The sequence below is a fragment of the Bufo bufo genome, chromosome 5 (genome assembly GCF_905171765.1).
Source record: "Bufo bufo chromosome 5, aBufBuf1.1, whole genome shotgun sequence".
Classification (NCBI taxonomy): domain Eukaryota; kingdom Metazoa; phylum Chordata; class Amphibia; order Anura; family Bufonidae; genus Bufo; species Bufo bufo.
Genome location: NC_053393.1, coordinates 526,484,225 through 526,499,581, shown reverse-complemented (window position 1 = coordinate 526,499,581; position 15,357 = coordinate 526,484,225). Strand labels below are relative to the sequence as shown.

Sequence of the window (15,357 nt, the reverse complement as noted above, 5' to 3'; positions counted from 1 at the left end):
CGTACTGCACCATCTCACCTGCCCTTGGAGTGACAACACGGACACGCGCTCCAGCTGGGACACCACCTCTTGTATGGCGTTTTGCGACCAAGCCAAATCGTTATCGTCCGTGGCTTCAAACGTCGCCCTTCAATAGAAGAACCCAATGCAGAGATGTTACAACCATTACCACCTAGCGGGACAGTCGTGACAGGACAGCCGTATGAGCCTAATGCCGCTGCGTAATTAATGAGCCTTGTAAAACGGAGGCACTAATGAGAGGTCGTCGTCAGAGGATCTACTACAGATACACCCACAATCGATTCCATCTCCACAGCCTAGAGCTGGTCAGCAATAAATATAGATGATGTGTCTGAAATAGGAATCATAATCAGCTGTCATCTGCATCACATCCCCAGTATCAGACCAGTGGGGGTCCGACTTCTGCTGTTTGTATGGACGGCTGCGCTCTGGACCAGACATTGAAACAGCGCCATACACTGGCTAGTGGCTGAGATTTGTACTGCAACATTGCTCTAGGTCACGTAGAGAAGAGAGCAGCGCTGCAGTACCATTCACAGCCACTACCCGGTATATGGTGCTGTGCCTGTTCATGAGCGCAGCACCCCGTTCTGTTGGACTGGGACCCTACTGATCTAATCTATACGAGGGAGAGGTCATCAACATTATTGTCCCAGAAAACCATTTAATGGTAACAGCTAGCTGCCAACTGTCAATTTATTCATACATTTCTAAGCGGAATAACAGAGGAACATGACAACTCAAGAGTTCTATGAAAATATGCTCCAGAATTGTTATGTCGGGAGCTCTTTTAAGGTCAATGCTTACACAGGGTGCTATGGCCACTTCATAAGAGCAATGCTAGTCATGCCATATCAGTCTAAGGCGACTTTCACACTTGCATTTTTGCTGGATCCGGCAGGGTTCAGCAAAAACGCTTCCGTTACTGATAATACAACCATCTGCATCCGTTATGAACGGATCCGGTTGTATTATCTTTAACATAGCCAAGACGGATCCGTCATGAACTCCATTGAAAGTCAATGGGGGACGGATCCATTTTCTATCGTGTCAGAGAAAACGGATCCGGCCCCAATGACTTGCATTGTGGGTCATGACGGATCTGTCTTGCTCCACATCCCAGGACGGAAAGCAAACCGCAGCTTACTTGCATTTTGGATCCTATGACGGATCTCAATACCGGAAAATAGAAACGCTAGTGTGAAAGTAGCCTAACAATTTGGCCCAATAGGGCTGCAACGTGAGAATCAAGCTCTGCAGGGAGCGATCGCGAGTGCTTCCAATAGTCAGAAGTGACCAATATCAGAACAAGACTTCCCAAATGTGCCATGAGCAGAAAACAGTTTTCCTTATCTATGATGCTGGGCACCAGATAAGAAGATGGCCAGATGTCTCAGCCAGTCTATAGTGGCCCCTACAAGGAACCCAAGGCCCTATCACATTTCACATAAATGTAAGATGATGAAGTAGTCCCGGTGCCAGTCATGGCTTTGGAAATTAACTTATTACATATGGCCTTCTTAGCCACTGGAAAGAGAGTTAGGGCAGTCCCAAAACTCACTTTAGAGTCTAGATTTAAGGGTGGGGCTTATTTCCTTTGGCTCCTCCCCCGCGGGGCCTTCACTGCGTGCTATTATCACATACTAATGCCTGTAACATCTCACCTTCGAGTGGCCTTGGCCTCCAGCTGTTTCAGTTTAGCAGAGACTTGTTGGAGCCTCCATCTGATGCTGTCTATGCTGAACGCAGCCCCCTCCGCACCGGGATCCCCATTCACTGTACTGAAAGGATCAGGGCACAAAACATTTGGGACACTTCCTGTTGGTGGATAGAGCTCACTTCTTGCCGGATCAGCGGAGGTTTTATCTGTGGCCTGAAGGAGAGAGAAAAGATTATGTAACACGTAAATTTCCGACAGAGGTATGGACTCCTTACTCCCTCCTCCAACCAATAGGAGCTGTATAAATCCGTATTGTTAGAGCTCCCCCTAGTGGTGGCTGCTGACAGACAGAATTTTAATGGTTCTCTGGCCCTACCATAAGTATATGTAGATATCAGCCTCATAAAAATAAAAATTTGTAGCTGCTACGGGCCCTTGATGGTTGGCAAAAGATTATCGTGTCAGGCTAGGAGTGGCTTGGAAGCAGCAGTCATGATCCCAAAATTCAAGATGCAAAATTAAACCCTTAAGGACAGTGTTTTCTTTCTTCATTGTTGCATTCCAAAAGGCATAACTTTTTTAATTTTCCATCGAGGTTTGTCTTTTACGAGGGAAGCTGCATTTTTCAATTGCAGCATTTGAGGGTACATATAACTTATTGATTAACTTTTATTAACTCTTTCTGGTGGGAATGAAAAAAAAAATAATGCAATTCCACCATTGTTTTGCTCAGATGGCTTGTATAATACACTGTATTCTGTATTGCAGTGTATTATGCACGTCAGACAATTGCTGACAGGTGTCCTAAGTACTGTACAAAGATGGCAGTTGTGAGGGCTTTAAAATTAGGCTCCCGGCTGCCATAACAATGCATTAGCAAACCATAATCATGTTGCAGGGGCACTGATGGAGTGAGAGTCCCTCTGTTAAATCCCATAACATCACGTACCGTAAAACTGAAGCGGCGCTCATGCCCACACACCACTGATCGGTAAGTGTATGACATGGTGTGGGGAGGAACAGTTTTACGTTAAATAAGAAAACTTACACAACTTTCTGAGAGCTCGGCCCTATCCGAGTCACTTTCTTTGGTTCTTTCACTCTTCTGGAGATTCTTAATAGTCTCTTTTAGGTGTTTCTCCTCTGTCTGGAGTCTCCTGATCTCCACTTCTTTGCCCTTTATCTGCTGCTGCAGCTCCTCCACCATAGACTTCAGTTCCTCCGCCTGTTTCTCTTTAAGTTTTGCGGCTTCTTTCTCTGCTTCTAACTCTTTGAGCAGTTTTTGTCTCTCCTGCTCCAGGTGCTGCCTCAGTTGGACACATTCCAGCTTGTACCCCTCGGCCTCAGTCACTAGCTCTATCATGCGGTTATGTTTGCCATCTAACTGACCCTGCAGATCTCTCAGCAGCTCCTCGGTTGGGTTGTGTGCTTCTGACAGTCCAGTTGCCTCTGCGGTCTGCGCACGCGCCTCTAATCCTTGTTTGCATTGCAGGGCACTGGACAGCTCGCCAGAACGAGTCCTTTCAGCGGCCAAGAAAACTTGGAGTTCAGACACTTTGCTTCTTTCTTGGGAAAGTGCGGCCTGGTGTAGACTTTCCTTGGAGGCTAACTGCTCTTGGAGACTCTTCACAAGCAGCCGCTCCTCCTCCAAATTCTTGCTGATCTCAACAGTCTTGGTCTTCTGCCCTTCGAAAAGAATTTGGAGGTCCTAAAAAACAATAACAATATAATTTTAGTTGGTCCTATGCTACCCTTTGCTACTAGAGGATCATGGAGGTCTGAGCACCGAGACACCTGCCGAGAAAACGCTAAAACGAGAAGACAAAAGCGCTCAGCTGAGCAATGTCTCCCCTCACTGCTGAGGACGGTCTCTACAGAAGTTCCACGTGTTTAGCAGCGAGGAGAGACAGCAGTCAGATGAGTGCCTCTATGTCCTCAATTACTCTAATAAATGAAAATTGACGAAAATGTCGCTTGCGCCCCCCAAAAGGGCACAAATGAGAATGTTAACTCATCCTGCAAAAACAAATGGTTTGGATTTAGAACCTGTATTATAATCTAGAGCTGTACCAAATGATCTCCTGCTTGTCATGGGAAACAACCAGCAAGCATGTCGTCAGACACGGCCCTAACAGCTTATCTGAGCTCCTATGATACAGGGGCCAGGGCCAGGTGTGAACACTACACTTTCTATAATACAGATCACCAGAGCAAGCTTTGTAAAAGACAATCGCCAGCTAACAGTGCTGGGAGATTACAGCTCTGAAGTCCGCAGAATTGTGAATGCAGCTTGGGATACATCATTATAACTCAAGATCAGTGCAAGAGAAGTAATGCAATGTACATGTATAAACCAAGTTATCTACAAAGATTTTTCATACGTAAGCTGTGATTTTGTGTTGACATTTATAACCGGTGACTTCATTATTCTTTATGAAGATAATATTAAAGGGAGTGTCCAGCTGCTGAAAGATTTCTTAAAACTGGCTAAAATCTGGATAAAACAATGAAATAAGGGATACTCACCTTACTAGTCCCCTGCCGGGCCCCGTTCCGATGCTTACTGGGTCCCCCCCTCCGGTCTCTGCTTCCTGCTCCCACAGGAGATGCCCGCTCATCCAATCACTGGCTGCATTGGTGACCCGCCTCAACAAGTGATTGGCTGAGCAGGCATTTCCTGTGTGTCAAGATAGGAGCGGACTGTAGACACCAGTGAGAACCCAGTAAGTGCTGGAATGGGAGAGCAGGGGGATCGATGAGGATGAATATACCTTTCTTTATTGTTTTACGCAGATAAGAGCTGGTTTGAAGTCTGTGCAACTCCCTGGTGACCACGGCAGTGCTGTGAGGTGTATGTCGTCGGGCACTACCAGCCTTACGTCCTTGATGTAGTGTGCCTCACCTCCAGCTCTTCCTTCTCCTGCTGCTCATGGTGCTCGGCCTTGGTCTGCTCTTTCTCCAGAGCCCACTGCAGCTCTCTGGTTTTCCGTTGTTCGTTAGCCAGGGCATCGTTAACGCTGTCCAGTTCGTCTCTTCTCTTCTTTAGTTCCATCCTGCAGAATATTTCTTATTTAGTATAATAAAACACGCACACATCTCCGCTGCACTAATGACCTGCAATCTAAACCCGACCCATCCCTTAATGTTTGTCCTATAGGACTACCAGTGTTCTTGTACTATGGATTACTGTCTTCCTAGTTTAATGACTGTGCTGAGAAGTAATCTGTGGCTCCAGTGCCCTGGTCCAAAATCTGCCATGCCCCACCTGCCATGGGGCATCAATTGCCCTCAGACACCAGGGCCCAGGAATGACTGCTACCCCTACACCCCTGTGGCTGGAGAACAACTACAGACCACCAACACTGCTCCATATGAGGCTGCTCTGCAGAAGTGTCAATCATTATGGACTCCCTCCTGTGCCTTCCATTCCTTCTGCTCCTATGGGTGACAGCATATGTGAGCCTGCAGGGTGGTGGCGTACTTGCCATGGAGGAAGACATCATTGATATGGGGCCTAGGGACGAATTCCTTTTCCTGCCTTCCAACATAAATCCTCTGCATTTTCCTGTAGCCACCAGTGGGAGAAGCTCAGTGCAAAGAGATTGCTCAGCTTCCATTTGCTTCAATGGTAAGTGTATAAATACATATGCTCTGAGCTCCCCCTAGTGGTGGATGCCAGCAGAAACTTTTATAATATATTATGTAAGGGGAAGCAGGAGACACAGACCTGCAAGTGGGAGACTCTTCCATGAATAAAAACAGTTTTGCAATGGGGCCTTGTGATATCGGTGTACGCCCCGGCTGCAGGGTCTGTGCAGACATGCACCACAAGAGGCTAATTTATGGAAGTGGGGGCTATAATTGATATCGAGTTACTGCTCAGTTGCATGTTCTTCTAAGGGCTCTTCCGGCATATAGTTCCGTCGTCGGGGCTCTATGCCGGAAGAATCCTGATCAGTTTTATCCCAATGCATTCTGAATGGAGTGAAATCCGTTCAGGATGCATCAGGATGTCTTCAGTTCCGGAACGGAACGTTTTTTGGCCGGAGAAAATACCGCAGCATGCTGCGCTTTTTGCTCCGGCCAAAAATCCTGAACACTTGCCGCAAGGCCGGATCCGGAATTAATGCCCATTGAAAGGCATTAATCCGGATCCGGCCTTAAGCTAAACGTCGTTTCGGCGCATTGCCGGATCCGACGTTTAGCTTTTTCTGAATGGTTACCATGGCTGCAAGGACGCTAAAGTCCTGTTTGCCATCGTAAAGTGTAGTGGGGAGCGGGCGAGCAGTATACTTACCGTCCGTGCGGCTCCCCGGGCGCTCCAGAGTGACGTCAGGGCGCCCCACGCGCATGGATGACGTGATCACATGGATCACGTCATCCATGCGCATGGGGCGCTCTGACGTCATTCTGGAGCACCCCGGGAGCCGCACGGACGGTAAGTATACTGCTCCCCCGCTCCCCACTACTACTATGGCAACCAGGACTTTAATAGCGTCCTGGGTGCCATAGTAACACTGAACGCATTTTGAAGACGGATCCGTCTTCAAATGCTTTCAGTTCACTTGCGTTTTTCCGGATCCGGCGGGCACCTCCGGCAAATGGAGTGCACGACGGATCCGGACAACGCAAGTGTGAAAGAGCCCTTAGCCGATATTTGTACATATTATTTATTTTATGTCCTGATGATGCAAAGTTCTCCATATTGCAATGCACCTGATCCCACCTGCTGGTCTGATACAGGATAGTTTATGGCCACCTATAATGATAGACTACCTGAGAGACTCGAGTTCTTTAAAGTGCTTGTGCTGCAGCTTGAGGGTCGATTCAAGTTCCATCTTGGTTCGTGCAAGTTCATTCTTGAATTCTGCTGACAGGAGCTTCTCCGAGCCTAGCTGTTCCTGTAGCTCTTTGGCTGTCGCGTTCATGCTGTTGAGCTGAAGGTGCACTTCTTGGTGAAGTGAGGATGAATCCTGGGGCATGTAGACAGCAGCCCCTGCTCAAAAAAGTGGAGGAGGATATGTTACAATAGGCAGTTTTATTCAGCAACAGAAAAAAGTCACATAGCAGCCGAGAAAGCAATAGCAATTATCCAAGGTGTTACCATCTCTTGCTTTCTTGATCTGCCTCGTTTGCCAATCAGTTGTTGATTCTGGCAAAAGCTCGGTCACAACCAGTATGGCTGCTATCTATGTTTCTAAAAGGCGATCAGCCAACTTTCCTAGATATATTAAAGGGGTTTTCCAGGTTTAGGATATTGATGGCCAATCCTCAGGATGAGTGACTCTTGGCACCCTGATCAATCAGTTGTGTGACGGCAGTGCTCATGTGCGGGTGTCTACCTGCACACCACATAACGGAGGTGCAGGATACTGGAGCAATCAAGTGAACGGGACCCTGCACTGTCACTAACAAGTAGGCAGCGAGCAGGTAGACAGACCAACAAAGTCTCTGCAGCTTTTGTATGAGCACCCTTTTAAAAGGGTTGTTTCCTCTGAGACATTGGTGGAGTATCACTAGGGTATGCTACCAATGTCAGATAGGTAAGTGGTCCCATCTCTGAGACCCGCACCTATCTACAGAACGGGCCGCTGAAAGTGAAGGAAAGATCACTGCGCATGCGTGTCTTGCTCTCCATTCATTTCTATGGGAGTTCCAAAAATAGCTGAGCGAGCATGCTTGGCTAGTTTCATAGAAATTAATGGAGAGCGCAACGTGCAAGCACATCCACCGCTCCATTCACTTCTATGGGACTGCCGGAGATAGCCGAACCACTGCTCGTCTATTCAGTCCCAAAGAAATGGAGGGCGGCCGCCTATACGCGGCTGGTTTCCGCTTACTTCGGGGGTCCCGTTCTGGACATAGGTGTGGGTCCCAGAGGTGGTATGTCACCCATGTCTCAGAAGAGACAACCCCTTTAGTGGCAAATCTGCCCAGTGTGGTAAAATCCCTGGGAAAGAGACAACCAAAGCTGTGTGACTCAGCTTCCAGGGTCTGGGCACCCACTTGGCAAATGAGAGTCTAACTTTTGTTCAGTGTCTATATCTGATCTCGCATCTATTCACTTGAATGCAACGCCACACAGGACGCATGGGCAGTAAAAAAGCAGCCATGTTTTTTCTAATCCTATTTAACACATGTACTATATTACCTTCAGTGTGATGAAATGAATCGATATTGGGGTCAATATGCAAACTGGTCAACTGCGCCCGGAGATCCTGAATCTCAAGTAATAAACTCCGCCGCTCGGCATTCTGTATACAGTCTATGGCGTTAATATGCTCCATGCCCTGGAAGATTAAAATAAAGATTCCAATATATACAGTACACAGGGAGCCGCACCTATATATTATAAACCACAATGCACGCCAATAGTTTCCCCAATACAGTGTTTAACCCATGCTCGACCACCCATCGTAAATTTTAGGTAGAAGTTGGGAATTTAAATATTTTAAACAGCAGAGTCCCAGGGTTAATGTCTGCGAATGACGATAATGTCGTTCGCAGACATTTAACCCCTCAGACACCATGGTCCATTGTGACCCCGACATCTGAGGCGGCTTTCCCCGTGAGTGCTGCTCTCCCAGTGCTGGAATGGCATCCCTGCTCAGCGATCAGGGAAGCTGTTCCTTTGCTGTGGCAGGCTCAGTCCCTCTGAATGATCCAAGGCTGCCAAGGTTATGTCCCCATCATAGAGACCCTGCCTGTGGCAGGGCTCCATAGGAAAGTAGCAAATAATCAAAATGACCAATTCGTCATGCGCTCCATCCCTGTACAGCTCGTGCTCTGAATGCGCTCCTGTAAGATTTCAGGGCCAGGCCTGAATATTAGCGGTGGGGGCGTGACATAGGGGGCAGGGAGCGGAGCATCTGGGTGCAACGGCACCATCCTCTTTGCATCCATGGCCTCATTTACATATTATAAAAGGTTGATTTTTAGACACATTGAGGCCACAAAAAGAATTAGGACTAAAAGCATTACATTCAGCTGACATGCGTACATGTCGCCTGCATGAATGCGGATACTCTTTAAATCTGGATAGCCCTTTAAATATACTGGTCTCAGAGATGGTTTATGGCGCCATGAGTGCTACTGCATCCAGACATTCATAGCCGCACACAGCGCAGGGAGAATCACCTGTTCTTGCAGTTGGTGCTGCATTTGATTGACCAGGGCTGTGGCATCACAATTGCCCAGCGCAGACAACTGAGTATGGAAAGCTGACAGAAGAACGTCCTGCTCCCTACAGAAAACCTCCTGTATAGCTCGGAGCAGCTCTCCTCTCCAGTCCGGGCTCCGCTCATGAAAATCTGGCCTTGCGTGAACCTAAAACAGAAATGAAACACAATTATGAAACTTTCTGAGACGTGCATTCACAGTTCTGCAGGCTTCAGAGCTGAAATCGAAAATATCTTCACACAGCTTGCACTGAGGATCTGGATTCTGGGAACATAGATTTTTTGCACAGATCCCATACAGTAATCTGTGTTTGGGAAAACTGCCTCCAGCCCCCATGGCAGGACAGGAGCTCAGCTCAGAGGGGAGTGCCTGACAACAAGCTTATTGACTGTTTCTAATAAAAACAAGCAGAATGGTGAATGCAGCTCTGCAGACATAGGCGGTAACTCAGGGTCAGTAATGGATGGTATTTACAAAATGACTCGACTTTCTATGCAGAATATACTTTGCAAAATAAAGCGTAATGAAAGGTTTTAATTTTTCTTGCAAGAATATTGGATGCATTACATCATTCAGCATATATTCAAATCAGGGGCGGTTTTAGAAGGGCGGCAAACTCAGCATTTCCACCTTGAGATCCAGCAAATTAAAACCGCCCAAGAGCATTTAGCAATGTACAGTATGGTGGTATTATTTATGAACTGATTTGCAGTATTATGTGGGAATTATTTGGCGGTAATTTGCTGTCCTTTTTAGGGTAGTATCGGATACTGTATAATATCCACTATACGGTGCTAATATGTGGGCTGTATAGGGCAGCATTATCTTTACACTAAATGTCAGTATTATTTTGGCTGAAATCATTACAAACGTCTAAGAATGGCAAAATGGAGGCTTCACTTTCCTTGTTTCTTTCCAGGATCCCTCTTTCTCTAAAACCCCCATTCAAACATTGACTCAGGTGTTCTATAAGATGGAGCAAGATTTTTAAAGTACTACAAGGCCCATCCTGTCTAGGATGATAGGGAATGCCAACATTCTGCTGCTCCTCTTACAAAAAAAATTAATGCTACCAACCTCTGGCTCCTTGAAAATCTGCATTTTTGCAATCAAATCTTTCAAGGATGCGATGGTGTCTATTAAGGTTTTTCTTTCCTCACGCCAGGGCTGAGTCTTGATAGTAAAAGGTTTCTCCTTCTCGGGGCTGGTGGCTTCTGTCAGCGACAAGACCTGCATCCCTTCCTGATGGACGGCTCGTAACAAGTCCTATAGAAATGATGCCGCTAATTAATACAGGTATAAAAGTATTGTGGGGGGTGGGGGGCTTGTCCATCATCATCGCTTGTACCTTAATCTTGCTTGGAATTAACTCTTCTGGGATCTCATCTTCCACTCTCAGTCCTTCTTGGAGTTGGTCAATACTCTGAGCGTCACAGGTTCCTTGACTCCAATCACATTCTGTTTCCGTGTCCCCCAAAAAGAGAGAGAAAAGAGAAAAAAATAGAGAAATGTTACAATCTACAAGGGACTGCAATGTTTCTACATCTTCATATGTCCTATAATATGGGCGGTTCAATCTGCCACCTGGAGCCCATGGGTGAAGGGGCCCCATCATTAAATCTGTGTTTTTTACCAGTCATTATCTTATTGGATCGAACTAATAGGCAGGTACCAGTATTACCCTCCTCACTACTAGGCTCCTAGTCAGGTCCAGGCAGAAGTATCTGATGGTGTGCACAATGTCCTACTGCTGGGCGGTGTCTGGATCCAGTGCAGCAGCGTTTGGATTTGAAAGAGAGTCTGTGTAAGTAAGTCTGGGGTCTGAATATTTCTTCTTGTCTGGTCTGGGGTCTGAATATTTCTTCTTGTCTAGACTCGAGTCTGACTATTCTTGTCTGGTCTGGGGTCTGACTATTCTTGTCTGGTCTGGGGTCTGACTATTCTTGTCTGGTCTGGGGTCGGAATATTCTTGTCTGGTCTGGGGTCGGAATATTCTTGTCTGGTCTGGGGTCGGAATATTCTTGTCTGGTCTGGGGTCGGAATATTCTTGTCTGGGCTGGGGTCGGAATATTCTTGTCTGGGCTGGGGTCGGAATATTCTTGTCTGGGCTGGGGTCGGAATATTCTTGTCTGGGCTGGGGTCGGAATATACTTGTCTGGGCTGGGGTCGGAATATACTTGTCTGGGCTGGGGTCGGAATATTCTTGTCTGGGCTGGGGTCGGAATATTCTTGTCTGGGCTGGGGTCGGAATATTCTTGTCTGGGCTGGGGTCGGAATATTCTTGTCTGGGCTGGGGTCGGAATATTCTTGTCTGGGCTGGGGTCGGAATATTCTTGTCTGGGCTGGGGTCGGAATATTCTTGTCTGGGCTGGGGTCGGAATATTCTTGTCTGGGCTGGGGTCGGAATATTCTTGTCTGGGCTGGGGTCGGAATATTCTTGTCTGGGCTGGGGTCGGAATATTCTTGTCTGGGCTGGGGTCGGAATATTCTTGTCTGGGCTGGGGTCGGAATATTCTTGTCTGGGCTGGGGTCGGAATATTCTTGTCTGGGCTGGGGTCGGAATATTCTTGTCTGGGCTGGGGTCGGAATATTCTTGTCTGGGCTGGGGTCGGAATATTCTTGTCTGGGCTGGGGTCGGAATATTCTTGTCTGGGCTGGGGTCGGAATATTCTTGTCTGGGCTGGGGTCGGAATATTCTTGTCTGGGCTGGGGTCGGAATATTCTTGTCTGGGCTGGGGTCGGAATATTCTTGTCTGGGCTGGGGTCGGAATATTCTTGTCTGGGCTGGGGTCGGAATATTCTTGTCTGGGCTGGGGTCGGAATATTCTTGTCTGGGCTGGGGTCGGAATATTCTTGTCTGGGCTGGGGTCGGAATATTCTTGTCTGGGCTGGGGTCGGAATATTCTTGTCTGGGCTGGGGTCGGAATATTCTTGTCTGGGCTGGGGTCGGAATATTCTTGTCTGGGCTGGGGTCGGAATATTCTTGTCTGGGCTGGGGTCGGAATATTCTTGTCTGGGCTGGGGTCGGAATATTCTTGTCTGGGCTGGGGTCGGAATATTCTTGTCTGGGCTGGGGTCGGAATATTCTTGTCTGGGCTGGGGTCGGAATATTCTTGTCTGGGCTGGGGTCGGAATATTCTTGTCTGGGCTGGGGTCGGAATATTCTTGTCTGGGCTGGGGTCGGAATATTCTTGTCTGGGCTGGGGTCGGAATATTCTTGTCTGGGCTGGGGTCGGAATATTCTTGTCTGGGCTGGGGTCGGAATATTCTTGTCTGGGCTGGGGTCGGAATATTCTTGTCTGGGCTGGGGTCGGAATATTCTTGTCTGGGCTGGGGTCGGAATATTCTTGTCTGGGCTGGGGTCGGAATATTCTTGTCTGGGCTGGGGTCGGAATATTCTTGTCTGGGCTGGGGTCGGAATATTCTTGTCTGGGCTGGGGTCGGAATATTCTTGTCTGGGCTGGGGTCGGAATATTCTTGTCTGGGCTGGGGTCGGAATATTCTTGTCTGGGCTGGGGTCGGAATATTCTTGTCTGGGCTGGGGTCGGAATATTCTTGTCTGGGCTGGGGTCGGAATATTCTTGTCTGGGCTGGGGTCGGAATATTCTTGTCTGGGCTGGGGTCGGAATATTCTTGTCTGGGGTCGGAATATTCTTGTCTGGTCTGGGGTCGGAATATTCTTGTCTGGTCTGGGGTCGGAATATTCTTGTCTGGTCTGGGGTCGGAATATTCTTGTCTGGTCTGGGGTCGGAATATTCTTGTCTGGTCTGGCGTTGGAATATTCTTGTCTGGTCTGGCGTTGGAATATTCTTGTCTGGACTTGGGTCTGAATATTTCTTCTTGTCTGGTCTGGGGTATGAATATACTTCTTGTCTGGTCTGGGGTATGAATATTTCTTATCTGGTCTGGGGTCTGAATATTTCTTCTTGTCTGGACTAGGGTCTGACTATTCTTGTCTGGTCTGGTGTCGGAATATTCTTGTCTGGTCTGGAGTCGGAATATTCTTGTCTGGTCTGGAGTCGGAATATTCTTGTCTGGTCTGGAGTCGGAATATTCTTGTCTGGTCTGGGGTCGGAATATTCTTGTCTGGTCTGGGGTCGGAATATTCTTGTCTGGTCTGGGGTCGGAATATTCTTGTCTGGTCTGGGGTCGGAATATTCTTGTCTGGTCTGCGGTCGGAATATTCTTGTCTCGTCTGGAGTCAGAATATTCTTGTCTGGTCTGGAGTCAGAATATTCTTGTCTGGTCTGGAGTCAGAATATTCTTGTCTGGTCTGGAGTCAGAATATTCTTGTCTGGTCTGGAGTCAGAATACACTTCTTGTCTGGTTTTGGATCTGAATATTTCTTCTTGTGTGGTCTGGGGTCTCAATATTTCTTCTGGAATGTGAAAATTTGAATGATTTGACAGGTCTGGGGTTTGAATTAAGGGGGTCTGCCGACTGAAACTGTTAAGGGTTTTTTTCTGGATCAAGTTTAGGACAGAGCCTACGTCTCATGGTCTACTCACTCCTCCACTGCTCCTATCTAAAATAATGCAATGGATAACACATAGTCCTATGCAAAGCTACGTGGAGCACACTGATATGAACAGTTGTGCCAAATGACAAACATATTTCTACATCTACACATACAGGTACAACGTGTGTATATGCACATTATTATAACCATCCCTGTGCAAGTAAACATTCTTAAATTATAGAATCGCTCTCATATATCTTGATTTCAAGCTACTACAAGATGAAGATCTCACCACTGGAGGCGGCGTCTGTGAGGTGATATGACGTAGACAGAGCAGAATCTGGAACTGCTACACCCTGGGGAGACACACAAATGAAATTAGATTATGAATGATGAAAAAGAAGCAGTAAAAGGTCAAGTGTCACCAGTCGTCCAAATCTAACTATGGAAATTAGCTACAAAGAGTACTGCTCTGGAGGATATGATATGCCTGAGCATCACTAGGACAACCTGCCTGCTTCCACTAATTTATCGTGTTTCAATGCATCTAAAATAAAACTAAGGCTACTTTCACACTAGCGTTCGGGGCTCCGCTTGTGAGTTCCGTTTGAAGGCTCTCACAAGCGGCCCCGAACGGGTCCGTCCAGCCCTAATGCATTCTGAGTGGATGCGGATCCGCTCAGAATGCATCAGTTTGGTACCGTTTGTCCTCCGCTCCGCTCAGCAGGCGGACCCCTGAACGCAGCTTGCAGCGTTCGGGTGTCCGCCTGGCCGTGCGGAGGCAAACGGATCCGTCCAGACTTGCAATGTAAGTCAATGGGGACGGATCCGTTTGAAGTTGACACAATATGGCTCAATTTTCAAACGGATCCGTCCCCCATTGACTTTCAATGTAAAGTCAAAACGGATCCGTTTGCATTATCATGGTAATGCAAACGGATCCGTTCTGAACGGATCTAAGCGTTTGCATTATAGGTGCAGATCCGTCTGTGCAGATACCAGACGGATCCGCACCTAACGCAGGTGTGAAAGTAGCCTAACACTGCACACAATCTAAAGATTTGTTCACACCTTCATCATCATCATCACTCCTCTGCCCCGGCCATACATTTAATGCATTGGCCGGGAAGGAGGCTTGAAGAAAATGTAGAGCTCCTTTAGAGGGTTTATTTTATGTAAATGAAGCTTAAAATCCTCGTATAATGAAAAGGAGATTTTTTGTGAAACTCACCTGTAAAATCTTTTTCATTGGGGGACACAGACCATGGGTATAGCTTAGGCCATTACTAGGAGGAGACACTATGCAAATAGAAAAAGAAAGTTCCTCCTCCCTGGGCTATACCCCCATGTTCCACCGGGAGGACCCCAGTGCCTGCAAAAGCAGTAGAAGGAGACCAAAGCCATAGAGACCAGAACAACGGAATACCTCCATCGGACCGAAAACCTTCAGGACCCGAAGAACTAAACCAACCCTTCCTACAACAGGTAAGAATGGGAGGGAGCTGTGTCCCCCCAATGGAAAAGACAAGAAAAAGATTTTACAGGTTAGTTTCACAAAAAATCTCCTTTTCTCGCACATTCCATTGGGGGACACAGACCATGGGACGTCCTAGAGCAGTCCATGGGGTGGGAAAAACCGGCACCTCCAGGAGAAAATGCCCAGCGGTCAAACAGGAACCACCGCCTGCAATACCTTGCGCCCAAGGACAGCATCAGCCGATGCCAAAGAGTGCAACTGGTAAAACTTTGTAAAGGTATGCAAGGAAGACCAGGTGGCCGCCTTACAAAGATGAGATGCCGAGGCGCGATTACGCCTAGCCCAGGAGGCCCCCACCGCCCTGGTGGAAGGCGCGGTAACCCCGGCTGGGGGAACCCTGCCACGGGCACGATAAGCCGTGGCAATAGCCGACCGAATCCATCGGGCTACCGAGACCTTGGAAGCCGCCAGACCTTTACGAGGCCCTTCCGGAATCACGAAAAGGGAATCCGTACGGCGGAAAGAGGCAGTCACCGACAGGTACACACGCAGAGCCCGGAC

At 47.7% G+C, this 15,357-nt stretch overlaps 1 protein-coding gene across 8 annotated transcripts in view; it reads right to left on the bottom strand.

The window, feature by feature from the left end:
• Positions 1–15,357, bottom strand: part of AKAP9 (A-kinase anchoring protein 9) — a 247,751-nt gene that overhangs the window by 8,933 nt on the left and 223,461 nt on the right. For all 8 annotated transcript variants that reach the window (XM_040431142.1, XM_040431144.1, XM_040431147.1 and 5 more), the window contains 10 exons: positions 13,612–13,675; positions 10,209–10,318; positions 9,938–10,126; positions 8,819–9,007; positions 7,833–7,971; positions 6,458–6,677; positions 4,584–4,734; positions 2,730–3,389; positions 1,686–1,894; positions 19–127 (listed from right to left, as the gene is read on the bottom strand). In XM_040431142.1, the coding sequence (XP_040287076.1) occupies positions 19–127; positions 1,686–1,894; positions 2,730–3,389; positions 4,584–4,734; positions 6,458–6,677; positions 7,833–7,971; positions 8,819–9,007; positions 9,938–10,126; positions 10,209–10,318; positions 13,612–13,675 (2,040 nt within the window). The remainder of the gene's footprint in view (positions 1–18; positions 128–1,685; positions 1,895–2,729; positions 3,390–4,583; positions 4,735–6,457; positions 6,678–7,832; positions 7,972–8,818; positions 9,008–9,937; positions 10,127–10,208; positions 10,319–13,611; positions 13,676–15,357) is intronic.